The sequence below is a fragment of the Procambarus clarkii genome, chromosome 21 (assembly GCF_040958095.1).
Source record: "Procambarus clarkii isolate CNS0578487 chromosome 21, FALCON_Pclarkii_2.0, whole genome shotgun sequence".
NCBI lineage: Eukaryota > Metazoa > Arthropoda > Malacostraca > Decapoda > Cambaridae > Procambarus > Procambarus clarkii.
In genome coordinates, this window is record NC_091170.1 from 25,460,794 (window position 1) to 25,483,308 (window position 22,515).

At 48.9% G+C, this 22,515-nt stretch overlaps 1 protein-coding gene across 2 annotated transcripts in view; it reads right to left on the bottom strand.

Annotated features, from left to right (window-relative positions):
* Positions 1–22,515, bottom strand: part of LOC123760569 (metalloendopeptidase OMA1, mitochondrial) — a 250,307-nt gene that overhangs the window by 96,292 nt on the left and 131,500 nt on the right. Inside the window, exon 6 of one of the 2 annotated variants that reach the window (XM_045746252.2) lies at positions 14,207–14,314. The exons of the other annotated variant lie outside the window; for it this stretch is intronic. Coding sequence (XP_045602208.1) covers positions 14,207–14,314 — 108 coding nt within the window. The remainder of the gene's footprint in view (positions 1–14,206; positions 14,315–22,515) is intronic. 2 annotated transcript variants of the gene reach the window in all.

The following is a 22,515-nucleotide window of genomic DNA, read 5'->3' on the forward strand; positions in this document are numbered from 1 at the left end:
TACCACCAAGAACACGGATATGGATATATACCCTAATATAGAGAGGGGCAACCAACCAAAGGCAGACCCACCACTTGGCAGAAAAACCAAAAACAAAAGAAAACCCTGCAAAAGGACAACGTACCCAGGCTAAACAAAGCCGGCCGCTATAATAGGTGATAATTAGCTGTGCTAATTATCCCTGTGGCCCTGTGGCCCTACCAGTGACAAAAACTACCTCTTACCCAAAGGCAAACAAGAGCAACAAAAACCCCAGCTGACTCCAAAGGCAGTCAAGTACCGAGCAGTAAAAGACACAGTGGAGGTAATTCCCAAGGCGACTTGTGGAAGGTGGCCCCAAGCCCTAAGGGCAGTACTTAATGGGCACCTAGGGAAGGGAACCCTAGGCACATGCAGCCCGAGTACTGTAGAATATTACTCCTGACTCGCACACCACCTGTAGAGACAGACTACGCCACAAGGCACAGAAACTGAGACCAATTCAGGAGCCAGGGGCACAAGACCTCGCCAATAGCTCATCAGTCAAGAACTAACTGTTGGATTGCAGGTGTGAGGGGTCTGCCGCTCCCCTTTCCCCCTCCTGGGAAGGGAGGGGTGGGGGTGCACAGACAGAAGCGTGGCAACGTGATGTCATGCTCATTTGCTAATTTTCGTTGGGGGGAGTTCTGTCCACTCGTTCGGCTTTCGGTAGCTATATTTTCACCAGAATAGGGGTTTGTTTTGGGGCACCTACCTTACCGGGTGCCAGACTCAGTCGATTGCAGACAAAGAATGCTCCCAACCACAAGGGGATTTCTATAGGCCATTGCTTCTCATGCCTTTCTTGAGGGGGGACCCAGGTTCTGGCTTGTCCCCAGTAAGCAAGACCTCCATCACATTGATTGATGCCAGAAAGATAAGATATCCATATCAGTCTGGATAGATTTGGGGAGCCAACAGGGCTCGCCCCAGAAATACATTTTATACGGAATAACACTCATTTTGTACTAGCTACAATACAATATGTATATCTTATCTTGAATGAGGACTCTTGCTGGCATATGGAAGACGGTGAGAAGGAGAAGAGGTGTCAATGTTTGGAAGGAGAGTCCCCTTCCATTATAACATCAGGTATTGATGACTTTTTTGAGGTACTCTCTCTCATATATTTTGCCTGCATACCATTAGGGCCTGCTTGTCGCTCACTACTTGTTTTTCTCGCTAAAAACGTGTGAGAAAAACATTTGTTTTTCCCTATATTGTAACACTTGTCTGAAGTGAGACATCACATTGTCATTATCACTATCGAGCATGGCCTGTGAGTGCCGCAGACTTTGACGTCATGGGGCAGACGGTGCGGGTGAGCCTGCGGCAATGCGTAAATGTGTATACTCATTTCAGTTTTCTCACCTTAATTCTCATGCTACGTCATTCAATTTGGTATCATTGTGTTCGCAACGGAATTGTCTACAGGTATATGCATATAATGTCCAAAAGACCGGCATGACTCCCCACAGCAAAGCCCAAAGTTGGAAAAGTTACCTGTGAGCACACAAAATCAGTAAATGTGTATACTCGTTTCAGTTTTCTCACCTTAATTCTCGTGCTACGTCGTTCGTTTTGGTATCATTGTGTTCGCAATTAAATTCCCTGCAGGTGTATATGCATATAATGTCCAAAAGCCTGGTGAGACTCCCCACAGCAAAGCCTAAAGTTACCCGTGAACGTGCACCAATTTGCACACCACAACCAAATGTTTTGGTATCAAATTGTTCACAATATAAAGGCGCGCATTTTAAAACTAGTCTCATAATAATACAGCAATAACTGGAATTTTAACAAATATTTTAATTTTGGATGCTCATCAAAATTATTTATATCTTTCCAGTGTTCTGACATAAATTTTCATGTTACATCGCTCGTTTTGGTATCAAATTGTTTGCAATCTAAATGCGCCCATTTTAAAACTAGTCCCATAATAATAGCACAATAAATAGAATTTTAACAAATATTTTAAAATTTAAAATTTAGACCCAAAAACATATTTATAATCTTTCAAGTGTTCTGACAACAAGTTTCGTGTTACATCTTTAATTTTGGTATCAAATTGTGCGCATTCTAAAGGCGCTTATTTTGAAACTATCCTGAGGTCGATCGGGTAAAAAATGAATTTTATACAAATATTTTTGGAGTGGACGCGAGTCCTGTCCACGGCTAGGACTCGAGAGAAAAAACCAGCGTTGAATGTAATGAAACGCCATTTTTTGGGTGAGCCCTGGAAGCTCCCTGGAGCTTATCAGGCATATTATATTAGACCGGGACATTAGCTAAGGCGTTCAGACCTACCACGGACCAGCACCAGAACCTAGCCCCTTCAGAGAGGTTTCAGGGAGCAATGGCCCAGGAAAACCCCCCTTGTGGTTGGGGTTTTTCTTATCTGCCAACGACTGGGGTTAGGCACCGAGAAAGGAAGGCATAACAAAACAAACCCCACATGATAAAAAACTAAAACCAAAAACCAAATAGAGGTAGAAATTCCCTACAATCCGAAGGAAACAAGCAAACAAGCAAACATCACACTTTACTGCCGCGCCGCTTGTCCGCAAGCCCTCCCCGCCCCAAGAGGGGGAGGGGGGAGCCCCAGACCTACCGCGCCGGTTGCCTAGCATCAGTTCGGAAGCTAAGCTTCAACCAACATGAAAAAACCGCCGACTGGTGGGAGGGAGGGTTGCCAGGGAGCAACCATGCAGAAAATGGCGTTTCATTACATTCAACGCTGGTTTTCAGTGGAGAGCCCCTACGGCTCCCTGGAGCTTCATACCCAAAGAGAAGGAAAAGAAATGGCTGACCCGGGACGTGGCCGCTACAAACTCTGCAATACAAAGCCGAGACAACAGGCTGCAACCTGCGACCCAAGGCAACAAGAACACACAGGAGCAGACGCGCATAAAGAATGGGCAGCCAAGAACCTGTGCGACCCTCAAATCCCTGCGTCTGAAATGAGCCCTAGACGTCACCAACACAGCAGCAAAAGCTGCAAACGTCCGAATAACACGGGCGCAAGGACAGACTGCAGGCGGGACGACTTAAAAACTCTGCGGATGACCTGGGAGACCCCGAGCCCTGAAACAGGGAACGAGGGGAACCGGATCAACCCAAAGTGCATCCCCAGACACGGTACGCAGGTAACGGCAAAAAAGAGCAACCGGACAACACAGAACACAACCCCGGCCGAACCAATCAAGCATCACTAACTCAAGGACCCCCTCGGAAAGCAGCCATCTCGACCGTCGCCAGAAGGACAGAGAAAGGCTGCAAACGTACAAACTTACCACCAGTACCAAAGAGCAGAAAACTGAACCAAACGGGCTACCACAAACTGAGGAGAAGATAAGAAGGCACCTTGATCAAGGACCACGACGGCTCAGGCAACGCATGAGAAGGCCGGAGGTGAAACAAAACACGAGAAAGCTTACGGTACGGGGCAGATATGTCGTCCACCCCGAACGCAAGCAGGAGTGGCTCCGCCAGCGCCACACAAAACGAAGTGATAGTAAGAAACATCAAATAACTGTAGTCCAGAAAACCCAAGAAAGGATAAGACAACCTACGACGAGCAAGAAAAAAGTGCATAGGAACACCAGGAACGTCATACAGTACAACCTCGATTCAACGTACTATATGGGACCGACCCCAGTTCGTTGGAGCGTTGGATTCGTTGCAAGAGGTGACCTTCAGGTGGCGTTTGCATCAGTGTCTTTATTTTTCTTGTAGACAATAAAAATGCATTATCATATTATATACTGTACCTATATATTATTACTCTACTAACAAATACTGTTACATTTGTTATTTACCTTATTATTGGAGTTAAGTCCATCTTGAAGTCTCATGGAGTTGTGAATGCTGTACAGTAAATACATACTTTAGTGTATTATGCCGTTAACACTGTGTTGAGTAGTTCTGTTGTATGTTGAGTACTACAATAAAGTTTATGAAAACTATTGTACACTAAAATTACTGCAACTTTAATTTTAACACTATATTTTGATTTGTCAAGAGGCTGGAGTGTTCATTCCGCGACTTTGTTGGACATATCGACACAATCAAGGAACATCCGTGCACCATGTCAGCTCCAAATGCACTCATTGTGTCAGTGATGGCTGACTGGTGGGTAGATGGGCAGGCAGGGAGGGAGGGAGGGAGGGAGGGAGGGAGGGAGGGAGGGAGGGAGGGAGGGAGGCAGGCAGGCAGGCAGGCAGGCAGGCAGGCAGGCAGGCAGGGAGGGAGGGAGGGAGGGAGGGAGGGAGGGAGGCAGGCAGGCAGGCAGGCAGGCAGGGAGGGAGGGAGGGAGGGAGGGAGGGAGGGAGGCAGGCAGGCAGGCAGGCAGGCAGGCAGGCAGGCAGGCAGGCAGGCAGGCAGGCAGGCAGGCAGGCAGGGAGGGAGGGAGGCAGGCAGGCAGGGAGGGAGGGAGGGAGGGAGGGAGGGAGGGAGGCAGGCAGGCAGGGAGGGAGGGAGGCAGGCAGGCAGGCAAGGAGGGAGGCAGGCAGGGAGGGAGGGAGGGAGGCAGGCAGGGAGGGAGGGAGGGAGGCAGGCAGGGAGGGAGGCAGGCAGGGAGGCAGGGAGGGAGGCAGGCAGGCAGGCAGGCAGGCAGGCAGGCAGGCAGGCAGGCAGGCAGGCAGGCAGGCTGGCAGGCAGGCAGGCTGGCAGGCTGGCAGGCAGGGAGGCAGGAGGGCAGGCAGGCAGGCAGGCAGGCAGGCAGGCAGGCAGGCAGGCAGGCAGGCAGGCAGGCAGGCAGGCAGGCAGGCAGGCAGGCAGGCAGGGAGGGGAGGCAGGCAGGGAGGGAGGGAGGGAGGCAGGCAGGGAGGCAGGCAGGTAGGCAGGCAGGGAGGGAGGCAGGGAGGGAGGCAGGCAGGGAGGGACACAGGCATGGAGGGAGACAGGCATGGAGGGAGACAGGCACGGAGGGAGGCAGGCAGAGCTTGGGAGGGAGGCAGGGAAGGAGAGGAAGGAGATAGATTGATGGAAGGATGGAGGGAGGGATGGAAGGATGAATGATTTGAAGGTGTGTGTGTGTGTATGGGCTGTAGGGGTGGGGGGGGGGGAGGGAGGTGTGTCGGTGGTAGTGAAGGGACCAACTCGGTGATAACCCTAACTCTGACCCAGTTAACTTTTTTTTTAACTTTATTTGTTTCTTCAATTCTGGATGGATGGAGGGAGAAAGGGGATGGATGGAGAGAGGGAGGGAGGGAGGGAGGGATGGATGGATGGAGAGAGGGAGGGAGGGAAGGATGGATGGAGAGAGGGAGGGATGGAGAGAGAGAGGGAGGGATGGAGAAAGGGAGAGAGAGGGAGAGAGAGGGAGGGAAGGATGGATGGAGAGAGGGAACGATGGAGAGAGAGAGGGAGGGATGGAGAAAGGGAGAGAGAGAGGGAGGGAGGGATGGAGAGAGGGAGGGAGGTATGGAGAAAGGGAGAGAGAGAGAGCGAGGGAGGGAGGGAGGGAGGGATGGAGAGAGAGAGGGAGGGAGGGAGGGATGGAGAGAGGGAGGGAGAGAGAGAGGGAGGGAGGGAGGGATGAAACACGCATGGTGCTGTGTGTACAGGGATTAGACCTGTCCACTCACTCACACTGGAGTTGTTCCAATAACATACAGTAATTTCTCAAAGAGCAGATGTCTATCATATTACAGTATATTTTCGGTTTTATTTAGTTTAGTTTAATTAGGGTAATAAAAAGCTATTAAAACACTAGTTTTAGAAATTATTTATTAATATGAAACTTTCAAAAGTCATGGGTCACTGAACTATGACGATACACAGACAAAAGTGAGTGAAACCTCACTGTAAATTGAGGTTTACAGTACAGTATTCTCTTATCTGTCCACCCTCACTCATCTTGTTTCATCACAGAAAATGTCTATAAGGAGATTTTACCACATGTAGCTAGGTAATCACGCTTCATCCTTTAAATTAATGTACAAAGATACGTGTGCCCCAAATCAGTGAACGAAAATCATGGAAACTCAGTTGTTCACTTGTGTGGATCACTGGCTGGTGTTTGTGTGGACCATTTTGGCTGGTGTTTGGTTCATATGGTTCACTTGTGTGATCAACTTCTTATGAAGGAATTATTAATTGTAAACTGTGATAGAATGAGAAAGTTTTCCACCACTCTGTGAACTCTGTCCCAAAATCGTAAGCTTGTGGATCACTTGTGGTCCACATGTGTGGTCCACTTGTGTGATCCACTTGTGTGATCCAACTTGTCATATGAGAGAATTATTAATTGTAATCTGTGATAGAATGGGAAAGTTTTCCACCAGTCTGTAAACTCTGTCTGGACATCGTAAGCAAATCCGAACATCCCTCGCTTCGGCGAACCATTGTTCGTCGAACCGGGTGAGTAAATTCGGCCTGAAAAGTGTGCGAACTAGCCGGAGATTCGTTGAATCGAGGTACTGTACGTTGAATCGAGGTTGTACTGTACTGTCGCTGAGACGAAGTTCGCAGGTGGGACACTGTCGACAAAGCCACCTGATCACCACAGAGATGGTGATACCCGCCTCAAAATACGAGACGCGAAGAGTCGAGGAGAAAGCCGAACCAGTCCGACCTGCCAAAAGAGGCGGAGCCACGGGAAAACGCCCTGGGTTCAGACACCTATCAAGCAGCGTCTGAAAAAGCTGGGCCGGCCACCAACGGAGCATAAGGACTACTCTCATGGGAATGGACTCCAACCGAGCCAGAACCAGAAGCAACAGCTGGACCGGGAGAAGAGGAACAGGTACCCCAACCTCGACCAGTCCTGCCGAAAAGCATCCACCGTGAACGCCTTGCAGGCGAGTAGGTCGCCACATAGAATGGGCAACGCCTAGACCACGCCGACTCGAAGACGTTCATGGCCAGGAGTCCATATATCCTGCAGAGCCAACGAAACGAGTCGGCAACGACTGGCTAATCCACGAACAGAGGAATGAACTGAGACAGCTGTCTGCCAGGACGCAGGACACACCCCGGACATGAACCTCACGGTTAGCCAAACCCCGAGAATCCAGCAAACGAGCCACTCTAAGGGACCAACCCCAAAGATCAACACCTAAGAGAAACCCTATGGTTCTGGCAAAGAACCGCCAGAGAACAGTCCGAACAGAGCTGAATGGTAGAGCACCGAGTGACCCAAACCCTCCGAAGCGCAAACCAGACAGCCACGAACTCCCGAACCGTGCTGTGAGCCCGATGGACGGACAGACCCCACCATCCCCGGATGACCTGGTGAGCACTGGTCACAAAGCCCCAGCTGAGAGATGACCCATCCGTGAATACATCGAGCGAAGGCTCGGGGAGGTGCCAAAGCACGGAACCCCGAAAACCCCAAAGAAGATGCTGGTGACAGCACTAACACAAGATCCCCAGAGGAACGAACCCAACAATCGCAAGAGAGGCGGAAGGGGAGTCTACGAAGGAACCAAACAGACGCCGAAGCCAAACCCGACCCTGCGAGCAGACCAGCACGTCGAAGTTCAGACTCCTGCACAATTGCTCGAGCAACCGCTGAGCAACTCTGAGAAACAGCCAAAGGCAGGACCACAGCCGCAGCAACACTTCTGGAGGGAAGGACAAGGAGCGGCCCAGGAGCACTAAACAAGACCCAACCAGGTCCAAACCCAGGACGGAAACAGATGGAACAGCCTCCAGATCACCAGGAAACCAAACCCGACGATCTGGAAAGAACCACACACCTGGCGAGCAGACAAGCGGACCGACTGGAAGCCCACACCAGCCAGTCGTCGAGGTAGGCCAGACACCGAATCCCAAGCAGACTCAGATAGGGCACCAAAATCTGGTAAAGATGTGTAAATAAACCAAGTGACAATTACAAAATAGGGAAGGCAACAAAAACGGCAAGCCTGAAGCCCCACCACCAACTGTGCCAGTCCCGGAAAACTGGAGAGGAACATGCCAAGAATTGACCTGGAGGTCCAGGGGCCCACCATCCAGGCACCCGGCCCCAACAGAAGCCAGAAAGGATACAACAGTCCTCCGATGAGGGCATAGAATCCAGGGCGCAGACTAAAGAAGTCCAGAAGAACTGCAGATTCGCCAGGCCCATGTCTGCATAGAGGAGACGGGAACCCCAGAAGGATGGGGCGGATCGACCACGTCCAACACACCTACTAAAATGACATGACGAAGTGCAGGGGAAGAAGCCCACCCTGTCAGCCCTGAACCCCCCAAAGGGGAAGAAGCCGTCCACTGTCGCCACCAGAGGCCGGAAGACAACCAAAAGAGCCCACTAACTGCAGGACCATGCGAGAATCAACAGAGCAAGCTTCTCCCCCTGAGCCCCGTCAACAGAGAAGGGAACAGACCAATGGACCAAAGAAATTAGTGAAATCCTAAAAAAGCAGTATGAGGACATGTTTAGCACTCCAATAAACAACATGAAGGTGGAAGATCCAGACAATTTCTTTATGCAGGATATTCAAACCCCTGTAAATATAACTGATATAAACACGAGCACACTAAATTTTGAAAAAGAAATTGAAAACATGCCCATGCACTCGGCCCCAGGTCCAGACTCATGGAATTCAATATTTATAAAGAAATGCAAAGTGCCGGTAGCACAGGCACTCAGTATAGTGTGGAGGAAGAGCTTGGACACGGGGCAGATACCAGATGCACTTAAAGTAGCAGACATAGCCCCTCTACACAAGGGAGGGAGCAAAGCATTGGCAAAAATTATAGACCAGTTGCACTAACATCGCACATCATAAAAGTATTTGAGAGAGTGATTAGGAGTCAGGTCACCAATTTCATGGAGACCAATGACCTTCACAACTCAGGCCAACATGGATTTCGAGCGGGAAGATCGTGCCTCTCACAGCTACTTGAGCACTACGACAAAGTCACTGAGGCATTAGAAGAAAAACAGAATGCTGATGTGATATACACGGACTTTGCAAAGGCTTTCGATAAATGTGACCATGGCGTGATAGCACACAAAATGAAGTCAATGGGAATAACCGGTAAAGTAGGACGCTGGATACTCAGTTTTCTGTCAAACAGGACTCAGCGAGTAACGGTCAACCATATAAAATCTAGTCCAAGTGCAGTTAAAAGCTCTGTACCTCAGGGTACAGTCCTTGCACCGCTGCTTTTCCTTATTCTCATATCAGATATAGAGAAAAATACAAGTCACAGCTTCGTATCATCCTTTGCAGATGACAAAAATCAGTATGAAAATGATCTCGGCTGAGGACATTGAAAAACTTCAAGCTGATATTAATAAAGTTTTCGACTGGGCATCAGAAAATAACATGATGTTTAACAGTGATAAATTCCAGGTACTCAGGTACGGTAAAAATGAGGACCTTAAACATAATACAGAGTACAAAACACAATCAAATGTACCCATAGTAGGAAAACAGCATGTAAAGGATTTGGGAATAATAATGTCTGACGACCTAAAGTTTAAGGAGCATAACCAAGCAAATATTGCGACAGCCAGAAAAATGATAGGATGGATTATGAGAACTTTCAAATCCAGGGATCCCATCACAATGGTTGTACTCTTCAAGTCACTTGTGTTGTCCCGTCTTGAGTACTGCTCAGTACTCACTTCCCCCTTCAGAGCAGGAGAGATTGCTGAAATAGAGGGAATACAGAGAACATATACGGCACGCATAGATGCTATAAAGCACCTAAATTATTGGGATCGTCTCAAAGCCCTCCAAATGTACTCACTAGAAAGAAGACGAGAGAGATATCAAATAATATACACCTGGAAGATATTGGAGGGCCAAGTACCAAGTCTACACAGTAAAATAACAACGTACTGGAGTGAACGATATGGAAGAAAATGTAGAATAGAACCAGTGAACAGCAGAGGTGCCATAGGCACAATCAGAGAACACTGTATAAACATCAGAGGTCCGCGGTTGTTCAACGTCCTCCCAGCAAGCATAAGAAATATTGCCGGAACAACCGTGGACATTTTCAAGAGGAAACTAGATTTATTCCTCCAAGAAGTGCCGGACCAACCGGGCTGTGGTGGGTATGTGGGCCTGCGGGCCGCTCCAAGCAACAGCCTGGTGGACCAAACTCTCACAAGTCAACCCTGGCCTCGGGCCGGGCTTGGGGAGTAGGAGAACTCCCAGAACCCCATCAACCAGGTAATCAACCAGAGCCCCTTCCGAAAGAAAAAGTATACATACACATATACATGCGAACAAGCCTGAATGGTCCGCAGGACTATATGCAATTGAAAACTCACACCCCAGAAGTGACTCGAACCCATGCTGCCAAGAGCACTCTGCTGGCGTACAGGCTCCCTTAACTGCTCGACCAACACGACCAGACAAAAGAGGATGGTAGCCGAGGCTATTTCCATCCCCCCGCTGGCACTTGGTTGGTAATCTTGGGCATGGTATTTTATCAAATCACCTTATTCTAATCACCCTTTTTCTGGTCGTGTTGGTCGAGCGGTTAAGGGATCCTGTACGCCAGCAGAGTGCTCCTGGCAGTATGGTTTCGAGTCAATTCTGGGGTGTGAGTTTTCAGTTGCATATAGTCCTGGGGACCATTCAGGCTTGTTCACATTTGTGTTCCTCACGTGTGCCCCAAAGAATAAGGTGATTTGATAAAATACCATGCCCAAGATTACCAACCGAGTGCCGGTGGGGAGGGATGGAAATAGCCTCAGCAACCATCCTCTTTTGTCTGGTCGTGTTGGTCGAGCGGTTAAGAGATCCTGTACGCCAGCAGAGTGCTCCTGGCAGTACGGGTTCGAGTCACTTCTGGGGTGTGAGTTTTCAGTTGAATATAGTCCTGGGGACCATTCAGGCTAGTTCGCATTTGTGTTCCACTCGTGTGCCCCAAAGAATAAGGTGATTTGATAAAATACCATGCCCAAGATTACCAACCGAGTGCCGGCGGGGGGATGGAAATAGCCTCGGCTACCATCCTCTTTTGTCTAGTCGTGTTGGTCGAGCGGTTAAGGGATCCTGTATGCCAGCAGAGTGCCTGGCAGTATGGGTTCGAGTCACTTCTGGGGTGTGAGTTTTCAGTTACATATATATTATGTATATACACACACATATATATTATATATATATATATATATATATATATATATATATATATATATATATATATATACACACATATACACATATAAATACATGCACACACACACAGTGTACACATGCACATGTACATGTGTACACACACACAAACATACACGTGAAAAGAAAATTACAAACCGCCGACCAGTGGGCAGAGAGCACCACGCCGGCCAAGCGAAGAAGACACAAAACTGTATCAAAAGGCCCACCTTGACAACAAAACCCCAAAGTCTCAGCACGACCACAACATGTACCAAGGCCGAAAAAGATCAGTCTGGAAGCCAAGAAGACCCTGGAACCCCAGAAGGCAGAACCGGGTCACACACAAGGAAACAAAGCCCCCCTGAACCCACAAAGGGGGCCCAAGAGGAAGAAACCTCCGGAACGAAACTAAAGAACCCAAAGGAACCCGGAATCGAACCAGGGGGAGCCCAAACCACCACATTTGCTGGCGGAGATACACCACAGAAAGGCAAAGCACAGCCCCCAGGCAGAACCCACAGGGAAACGGTCAAAAACAGACCAAAAAATGAGGGACAAGGTATGGGTGCAAGCATAACAGACAGGGACACTGAGCCCAAACCCTAAGGCCCAGACCTAAAACAGACAAAACAGAAAACCCGGTATAAAATCAACACTCAAGCGTTCCCAGAGGAACAGGAAACGGTCAGAAAACACCAGAAAAGCAAAGAAACGACAACAGGAGAATAAAACCCCTGAAAAAGGCAAAAAATCACCCAAGACGCTCGCTCGCACATCCAGGCGCGTGTAAACAAACCGCAACGCTGCCCTGGTTGCCACGCCGGGAAACCGGCAGAAGAAAATGGCCACCAGAAGTGAGGGCTGTGACCAACGCAAAAGATACAAAAATATGCCAGCAAAAGTGGGAAGCAAGCAGACTGGATGGGCAAAAAACACCGCCCAGAAGCAGAAAACCCAGGCAGGGGCAAACCGCCCCAGAACTGCTAGCAGGCATTCCCCACAGCCCCGGTAACCCACAACAGAAGCCCCAGGGCAGAGCCGTCCTCCGAGCCCTCCGACCTTAAAGAAAAGGAAGAGTCCATGCGAAAGGCAGCAAGAAAGGGCCGCTGGTAAGACCCAGAAGCCTTGGCAGGAGGAACAGGCTCGAAAACCTCCGTCCCTAACCCGAACGGGGCAGCCCTCAAAAACCGCCAGAGTCTCGGCCCCAACTAAACCCTGCCCCGACCCGGAAACCTGCAGATGGTCCGGAGTCAGGAACAGGGAGGGAAAGGGGTGAACAGCACCTAACCAAAACGTGGTGGCCCCGGGGCATCCGAGTGGGAACCAACCTAGCGTGTTGCAGCAACCTAACCTAGCTTGCAACATGGATGCCGCTGTACTCTGAACAGTAATAACATCAGAGGAGTACTGGAGAACAAGCAGAGAATCTCTCTCGCAAGACTCCGGGTCAAGGTGTCAGTGACCCAACAGGCAACATGACGGAGGTAAAAGTGGCGATTGTCACCCGGAGACAAGGCACAGCAACCAACGATCCCGTACAAGATGGGTTGGAACCCGGAAGACACATTCAATGGTCCACCGAGCCCCGACAGGGGTTTCCAGGGCCCGTAGGCTGACTGCTACGGGAAGCCCGGGCAAGGTGTTGCTAACCGGTTAAGAAACCCAAAAATAACAAAGGGGTAGAGGACGACACTGAAAACCCCTGCGACGTGTACAATCACGGGGGCCTAGCAGAGGGCCAACAAACTCTACCAGTGAAACAATAGCCACACTAGGCAGACTCCCACCAGGCAAATGCAAAAAAAAAAAAAAAAAAAAATTAAAAGTACACTGTCTCCAGAGGCAACAGGAACCAGTCGCCGCTTAGGTGGCAGGTTATGCAATACCTTGATGCCCTAACCAGCACAATACCAGTCCCTTCCCAGGGCCAAACAAGGGCCCCCAAGCCCCAGCTGGCCCCAAGGGCGAGGCAAATGCCGAGCAGCAAGAACCTCTACGGGAATGGTTCCCGAACGCCCCAGGGAAGATAACCCTGTCACGGTGGGGCAGTACACGCAGGGCGCTTAGGGAAGGAAGCCCCTAAGTGCATGCAGCCCCAGCACTGATGAGGTACTCCTGGCCACCGTACAACACAACACACGGCAGTGAACGCCACACAAGGCCTAGGAAACCGCCTAATAAACTGAGGCCAGAGAAGCGTCTATCCTGGTTGACATTAGCTTACGAACTGAAGCTTGGCAGCCGGCGCGGTAGGTCCAGGGCTCCCCCCTCCCCCACTTAGGGCGGGGAGGGCTGAGCGGACGATCGGCGCGGCAGTAAAGTGTGATGTTTGCTTGTTTGCTTGTTTCAATGGGATCGTAGGGAGTTTCTACCTCTCTGTTCGGTTTTTTGTTTTAGTTTTTTACCATGTTGGGTTTGTTTTGTTACGCCTACCTTTCTGGGTGCCTAACCCTGGTCGATGGCAGATAAGGAAAACCCCAACCACAAGGGGGTTTTCCAGGGTCATTGCTCCCTGAAACCTCTCTGAAGGGGCCAGGTTCTGGCGCTGGTCCCTGGTAGGTCTGAACTCCTTAACTAATGTCCCAATCTAATATAACATACATTAGCCCGATAAGCTCCAGGGAGCCGTAGGGGCTCCCCACGTGATCAGTGTCCAAAGCGAGCGATAGTGTTAATTAAGATTGAAAGGGCAAGCTAGTGAGAGGCTAGTTTCACAAAACTTTCTTTTCATTATGGTTAGTCCTTTAGGCAACTTTGAGGCTGCAGTTTCATTTTAATCATACCGTAGCCTGTTTTGATCCACTTATCTTTCTGGGTGCCTTTCCTTGGATGGTGACAAAAGATGCTAAACTTTAAATGTAAAATATTCATAGGCCATCGCTCCCTGCAATCTCTGAGGGAGCCAAGTTCTGGCTCGTAGTCCCTGGTAGGCCAATGAAACTCTGCAAATGATGACACTTAGTAGTATGGAACTTATTCAGTGTGATAGTTTCAGGGAGCCAATGGGGCTCACCACAGAAAACAACTTTGGGGAAATCATTTTTGTCTGTGCACCAGGGGCTTGTCATAGTGATGAAGTACAGTGAGCAAAGGTCTCAAAATCCAGTCAACATACTTACTGCATGCTCCAAGATAACATGACTCATTTCATGTGCCAGGATAACAGCAACTTGGTCATCATTCTCAAGGAGATCCATCATCCCACGAAACATAATAATGTCACCACTCTGGACAAAGTAGGAATGCATTAGTTTTTTGGAACCATTGTATTTGTTTAATATAACAACATTTGTCAGAAAATCCAACTAATATTAAATACAGTCCATTTACTAATTTTAAATACAATAAGCAGATAATATTGCTGCTGGGTTGTATACACAAGTTAACCCATAGAAAATGTAGCCAGTAGTGGAATTTTCTATGAATAGAAAACAGGATATCATTGCCACCTCGCTATTAAATTTGCCAGCTATTCTGTTGGAATTATTATCTTACAGCAGTCTTTGGACGTTTAACATCATAAAACATCTCATTTGAATTAACTGCAATTGTTTAAGACCAGAGTTGCTGGAGCGAGTTCAGCTCCTATAAGTGTTTATAAGTGTCTCCTATTGGACAAAGTGTTATGGAGATCAAATTAGTGCTTCTTCCATCATCAACACAGAGTCAACATCTAAACAAGGAAAGTGTCTTTCCGAAATCTTATTTAATCATTTCCGGCCGGTAATGTCATTTAGATAGGATTAATTCCAGTTAGGGAGAAAGTGACTTAAACCAGATGTGGGGGTTTTCTTTTTTGCTTTCCTGACTGCAATGTGTACGTTGCCAATGTACATGTGGCAGACGCTTCACAAAGCTGGCGGAATCAGCAGAGAAAATACGAGAGCAACCGTACAGGACCTGGGAGCAAGGTCGAGTTAGAGTCCTTAGGGTCTCTTCTCAGACTAGCCTCATGTTGATCGTTGGAATCTCCTCAATGATTTAACACTTTATGGGATTCCTAGTCTCCTCATCACATTTATAGTTTAGTGAATACTGTATAGGCAACTCGGTGTTGAAGACACCTAGAGCTGAAGGCTTGAGTAATGTTGGCAGTATTCAGAAGTGGTTCAACGGAAACACCGCATAAAGCTTAACAGTAGTTTATTTACTAACTTAACCACTAATACAAAGGGTGCTTGGTTTACTTCAGATTGGCGTCAGAAAGGCAATGGTTGCATTAGCGAGACTCTTGACGTCTGGCTAATCGACTCAGATCCACTCGTGGAGTAACACCTAACTTAACACAATTGACAGCCAATCATTAACACGGCAACCTAACTGCCGGTATGCAAAGGGATCACAAGAGTTTCAACCGGATACTCGGGTAATGATGATATGCAATAATCACAAATAAACCGTCAATGGGACAGGCAATAACATGCACAATAATAATCACACAATAACTAAATGTGTGATGTATGTGAAGCTCACATTCACAGACGAGTGAAATGCAGTGATACCACACAGATAAACACGCAAACACCGTCGATTCACCTATAACCTGTGACAGGTATGAGTAGGTGAGAACTGTGGTTGATCCCTCAGATCAACACAGACACAATAAAACAATGACAAGATCTTGTACTTACAGATGGGGTATCTCTCTTATTCACTCACTCACTCACTCACTCACTCACTCAGGCACATTTATGCAAGCACTCGTAGGTGGCCTGATAGCTGGTTTCCTCGTTCTGAAGTGAGACCATTGACGACAGGGTTTCCCACAAACCGTACTTGAAACGGGGGTACTCGCAGGAGGGCGCGCTGTATGTCACAGACACACGCACACACTCTGGCACTGGCAGTGAGTAAGGTGGTGATGTCACGTGGTACAGTGAGGGTGGCGGCGGGCGGCTCGAGGCTACACGAGGTACAGAGGTACTAGCTACACGCTCTGGACCGAGTGACGGCTGGCTACTGCAGGTTATGTGGTACTATGCAGGTACACTTGTGGTAAAGTCACACACAGGTTACTTAGGCGGCGGCACTGCCTTAGTTCACTCTAGGTCACTCACAACGATCTTTGTCTGTCACCAGGGGTTACGTGATACCAGTCTGTTTCACTCTGGTGATGTCACTTAGGCTTCTGAACAATATATCACAGTCGCGATTCCGGGCGAGCATTGGTATATCGAAAAGATGCCGAGTTTAACTTGACGGCGAGGAATAGACAGTGTTCTTCTATCTATTGGCCGATAGACAGAACAGAACACATCTTCTATGCAAGAGCTTCCTCACGAAAATGCTTTTGCCAGCGGCTCTGGGCATCTCGTCGGACACACACAAAAGAGTTACAATTTGACCAATAGCATTGCAGCAAATGAGCCAGCAACCAAGGCTGGCGCGTTCGAGTGTTCACATGCCTTACTGGGTCGTGGTGACCTGTTTGCTTCTGTTAGGGGTTCAGGTTCTGGCTTACCTCAACGACTGGCTGGTGTGGGCTCCCAGCCAGTTCGCGTGTCTGCTCGCCAAGGATATGGTTCTTTCCCAGGTCGCCGGGTTCGGGTTCGTGGTGATCTGGAGGAAGTCCCTTTCAGTTCCCTCTCAGGTTCGGACTTGGCTGGGTCTGGTGTGGGACTCTTGGACTGTTTCCTTGTCTCTCCCTCCTGCGATGCTGTTGCAGCTGTTTTTGGAGGGCACCCGGGTCACACGTCAGTTGTTTGAGCGGTTGTGTGGGAGCCTGAACTTCGCTGTGCTGGTCTACCCATCGGGTCGATTCCGGATTCGGCGGATGTTCTGGTTTCTTCAGGGTCATCCCTTCTGCTGCCCTTGCGATTGATGGGTTCAGAGCCCGGGAGCCTTGCGTCGGCTGCTGAGTTGCTGGCTTCCTCTGCAGGTTTTTCGGGATTCTGTGCCATGGCGCCTCCCCGAGCCAACACTCGATATGTTCACGGATGCCTCGTCTCTCGGCTGGGGTTTTGTGACAAGTGCTCACCAGGCCGGCCAGGGTCGGTGGGGTCTGTCCTGCCGTCGAGCTCACAGCATGACGAAGGAGTTTGCGGCGGTATGACATTCACTTCAGAGGATTTGGGTCGCTCGAGGAGCAACGATCCGGCTCCATTTGGACTGTTCCCGGTGGTTCATTGCGTAAACCGCGGGGGTTTGATGCGGTCTTTGATTCTTTGGGGCCGGTCACTTCGGGTGACTTGTCTGCCGAGTTTTCGGAGTTTGGCTCTCCTGGCGGATCATGTTCAGGGGTGTCAAACGTCCTGGCGGATGGCCTGTCTCGATTCATTCCCCTTTCCACGGAATGGACAGTCAACGCCGAATCGTTCAGTTGGCTCTGCCGGACGTACGGGCGCCCAGAGGTGGACCTTTTCGCATCGGCGTGGTCGAGGCTTCTTCCAGTGAGGCCATCAGGGTCGATGCCTTTCGGCTGGACTGGTCGAGGCGGAGTTACCTGTACCTCTTCCCTGTGGTCCGGTTGTTGCTCCAGATCCTGGCTCGGTTGGAGACTTGCCAAGGGAGAGTAGTCCTGTTGGCTCCTTGGTGGCCGGGCCAGCCTTGGTTTCAGCCGCTTCTTGCTCGATGTCCGAACCCAAGAGTATTCCCGTGGCTCCGCCTCTTTCAGCAGATCGGTCAGGTCTGTTACATGGCAGGTTCGATCTTCTCCACTCTTCACGTCTGGTCTCTTTGATGCGGGTGTATCACCACTTGTATGGTGATCAGGTGGCTTAGTTGATGGTGTCCCACCTGCGAGTTTCGTCTAAACGGCAGTATGAAATTTCCTGGCGGTCCTTTCAGCAAATTTTTGTCTCTTCGTAGGTTGTACGACCCTGGGTTCCTCAATTGGAAACCAGAGGTCAAATTGAGCTAAATAAACTACTTTATATTTGACACGCTTGTCGACGTGTCTTTGTTCATATCTTCCTTGCCAAACGTAGGACGAATCTTGATTGCTCACAAAGCATTCAGACTCTTGAGCTTATTGGGGATTAAGTATAACATTGTAGTAATTATTAACTTTCCCTAGACCGAGTAAAGTAAACAATATGGTACATAGGTGAAGATTGTAATATGTATAGCTGCACGATCAATTAGGCTCTTCCCGGCACCACTCAACTCGGGAGGCCTGATCTGGTCGCTGGATGCGGTCTTCTCTGCTGGCGTTCGAGGTGTAAACAACTGGACTGTGTGGCTCGGCGCCTCTCCCCTTCTGCCTTCTACTCTCCCTTACCTATTTCTATGTCTAGTGTCTAAGTTAACACTTTCGCGCTCTCGGCGCTCAAAAAAAAACAATACCCCAGATGCTTTCGGCACTTCGCGCGCCTATGCGGTAAGACCGAAAAGTGTACACTCTTTTGACTGTCCTGACAATAATTGAAGGCGCACGTATTTAAATTTGGTATCACTGTGTTCGCAATGAAATTGTCTATAAGAGCATACCTATAAAATGCCGCCCAAGCATAAGGAGTATCAACACCAAATAAAAAACTATGCAGATCACTCGCCGAGAGCGCCAAACAGCAACAAAATGTTTCCACTCTCTTAATGGTTGCGAAGCCTACAGTTGTCCTACATCGCTAATTTTGGTATCATTGGAATCGCAATAAAATTCTCTACACGGACATATGCATATGAATGTTTAATATAGGTAATTACCCACCCGCAAGAATGTGTGAAGTGGAGAGTAGTTAGCCGCGAGCGCACTGGCGAAAACACAGGGGGGAAACCATGCTTGGAAAGTTTATACGTTTCCTGACCCTACTTTTCTATGTACGTATTTCTTTTTTATACCAATGTGTTCACAATAAAATTTTCTATAAGATGAACTGTATAACATTTGTACAAAGCATGTGTAAGAGAAGCGCCAAATATAGAACCACGTCGCTCAGTATGCGTTCGCAGCAGAAACGAACGCATTGTTTTCGTTCGTTTGATGTTTGTCATGTTTATACTTGTTGAAACATTTTATAATTTGTATGACAGTGATCGCAGTAAAATTCCCTACACAGACATATACATAACACATACAAATATTTCCCACGTGTTGGATATATCAACGGCTAAAGGGAACCCACTGCCACACGCTCGCCACACCCCCAAACATACTTTGTGTATTTTTTTTTTACTCATAGAAGTTTATGTGATATAATATTCATTTTGGTACCAAAACATTCGCAAATAAATTCTCTACAAAACAAAAGTATCCCCATCCATTTCGGTTAAAAAATGGAATTTATAGAAATATTTTTTCGATGGACGAGAAAAGTAGGCAGTTATGCGGAATCGTAAGAGAAAACGGCGACGAGTTATCTCTAATATAAAGCGCGAAAGTGTTAAGTATAGAATGTTAATTATGCCTACTCTGGTATTGTAAGATTGGTGTAGACCTGGGGTAGTTTGCCAGTGTTTTGGGTACCCCCTAGTGTTGTGTTGTGTTAGGTACCATGTGGTCTCACTACCTTAAGCTGCTTCAAGCTTCAGGTTCTTCACTAGTAGTACTTTACCCTAGCTTGTTCTCAGTGTAAACCTTGTATCCTGCTTATGTGGACCAAGGCTTTTAACGTAAGATAGTGTGGTAAAGTAATTATTATTATTGTTATTGGTGTGAATGTATATGGGGGGTTGTTAAGGGGTTAATAAATAAGTAAGTTAGTTTTAAAGGAGTCTCCATTCTTCCTGTGTAGGAGATCTATGATCTACCTCTAGGCTGACAATTGTAGTAATAAGCCACGATAAATTTACTTTTGTATGTTTGTTGGGGGCCGGGCCTTTTAGATCTCCCATACCTGATAACTCTTAATGCTAACTACTGCCCCTACATCCATTTAATACTAGATCCCCCATAGTACAGCCCACCATTTATAACAGTGGTGATCTGGAGGAAGTCCCTTTCGGTTCCCTCTCAGGTTCGGACTTGGTTGGGTCTGGTGTGGGACTCTTGGACTGTTTCCTTGTCTCTCCCTCCTGCGATGCTGTTGCAGCTGTGGTCCCGCCTCCGGCTGTTTTTGGAGGGCACCCGGGTCACACGTCGGTTGTTTGAGCGGTTGTGTGGGAGCCTGAACTTCGCTGTGCTGGTCTACCCATCGGGTCGGATCCGGATTCGGCGGATGTTCTGGTTTCTTCAGGGTCGTCCCTTCTGCTGCCCTCGCGATTGATGGGTTCAGATCCCGGGAGCCTTGCGTCGGCTGCTGCGTTGCTGGCTTCCTCTGCAGGTTTTTCGGGATTCTGTGCCATAGCGCCTCCCCGAGCCAACACTCGATGTGTTTACGGATGCCTTGTCTCTCGGCTGGGGTTTTGTAACAAGTGCTCACCAGGCTGGCCAGGGTCGGTAGGGTCTGTCCTTCCGTCGAGCTCACAGCGGTATGACATTCACTTCAGAGGATTTGGGAGGAGCAACGATCCGGCTCCATTTGGACTGTTCCCCGGTGGTTCATTGCGTAAACCGCGGGGGTTTGATGTGGTCTTTGATTCTTTGGGGCCGGTCACTTCGGGTGACTTGTCTGCTGAGTTTTCGGAGTTTGGCTCTCCTGGCGGATCATGTTCAGCTGGTGTCAAACGTCCTGGCGATTCAGTGGTCCTTTCAGCAAATTTTTGTCTCTTCGTAGGTTGTCTTCGATTTTGATTGGGTTGTTTTGTCCTCTCTCTCTTAGTTGTTTCTGGACTGTCATTTTGTGCCAAATTCTGTCGCCTCGTTTCGTGCGGCGCTGGGGGAGCCACTGCAGCTTGCTTTCGGGGTGGATGTCTCTTCTGCTCTGTTTCACAAGCGTTCTTGGACGTTGTTTCACCTCCGGCCTGCTCATGCTCCGCCTGAGCCGTCCTGGTCATTGGACCGGGTGCTCTCTTTTCTCTCTTCTCCTCGGTTTGTGGGGGCCCCTCGGTTCAAGTCTGTTTTTCTAAGGCTCTTTTCTTGAGGGCTTTGGCCTCTGGGGGTTGGGTCAGGGAGCTTCATGCTCTCCTCCAGCGCAGAGGTTTCTGCTCTTTCAGTCCTGGTGATCGTTTCATTCGTTTGCAGCCTTCTCCTTCTTTTATGGTGAAGAATCAGTCTGCTGCTTTCTGAAGGGGTCCTTGGGTTGTTGATGCCTGGTAGGTTCGGCCAGGGGTGCATCATGTTTTGTGTCCAGTTGCGGCTCTTCGCCGGTATCTGCGTGCCACAGCCTCCGTGGCAGGGAACATGCTTTGGGTGGACCTGGTTTCCCTTCTTCCCTGTTCCAAGGTGTGGTTCTCCCAGGTCGTCTGCAGGATTATTTGGTCCAGCCAGCCTGCGATCTATCCCAGTGCCCACGACATTGGTAAGTTCGCGCCTTTGCCTGCTGTTTTTGGGAAGATGTCCTGGGCTGACATTCGGGCATGGGGCTTATGGAGGTCGAACAAGTTCCTGGCTGCACGGTATTTCGTTTATGTTCCTGGGCCTTCTCAGGCGTGTGTAGCCTTGGGTCACAGGTTGCAGCCATTTGTCTCGACTTCAAGTTGAAGAGCGAGTGACGACCGCCTCCCAGGTAAGTCCCTCTTTTTCTTCGTCTTTGGTTAGGTAACTCCGGGGAGCCGAAGAGCTCTCCACAGAAAACCAGTGTTGAATGTAATGAAACGCCATTTTCCGGGTGAGACCTGGAGACTCCCCGGCATCCCTCCCTCCCTCCGGTCGGCAGTTTTTTGCATTTTTTGATACTTAGCCTCTGAACTGAGGAGAGTTGTCGGTGTGGAGGTCTGGGAACCCCCCGTCCCCCTCCCGGAGAGGGAGGGTTGCACAGACAGATGCGCAGCATTTATGGTGACGTCATACTTGTTTCCTTGGTTTTGATTGGGGAGTTCTGTTGCTAGTTCGGCTTTCGGTTTGCAATTTATTTGATCAGCAGAAGTTTGTTTTGGAATTCCTATCTTTCTGGGTGCCTGACCTGGTAGATGGCAGACAAAGACTGCTTCCAATTACACGGGGGTGTCTTTAGGCCATTTCTCCTCGTGCCTCTCTTGAGGGGACCAGGTTCTGGCTCTGGTCCCCGGTAGGCTTAGAACTCCTTCGATTAACTGTTATCTTGAGGTTATCTTGAGATGATTTCGGGGCTTTAGTGTCCCCGCGGCCCGTTGCCATGGTCTAATATATACACATCAGCCCAGTATAGCTCCGGGGAGCCTCCGGGTCTCACCCAGAAAATGGCGTTTCATTACATTCAACACTGGTTTTTTATAAAAACTGTGTTTTTCATGTGTTTTTCATGTGAGGGAAATCTTCGAAACCTCTTTACCGATTTCTTTGAAATTTTGACACAATGTTGCATTCGAATAGGTGCGTCTTTTTATATACCTACTATATGCATGCCTCACCTGTGACAGGAAAAAACCAGCGTTGAATGTAATGAAACGCCATTTTCTGGGTGAGTCCTGGAGGCTCCCCGGAGCTATCCATGGCTGATATGGATACCCTAACTATTTTGCATCAGTCGAT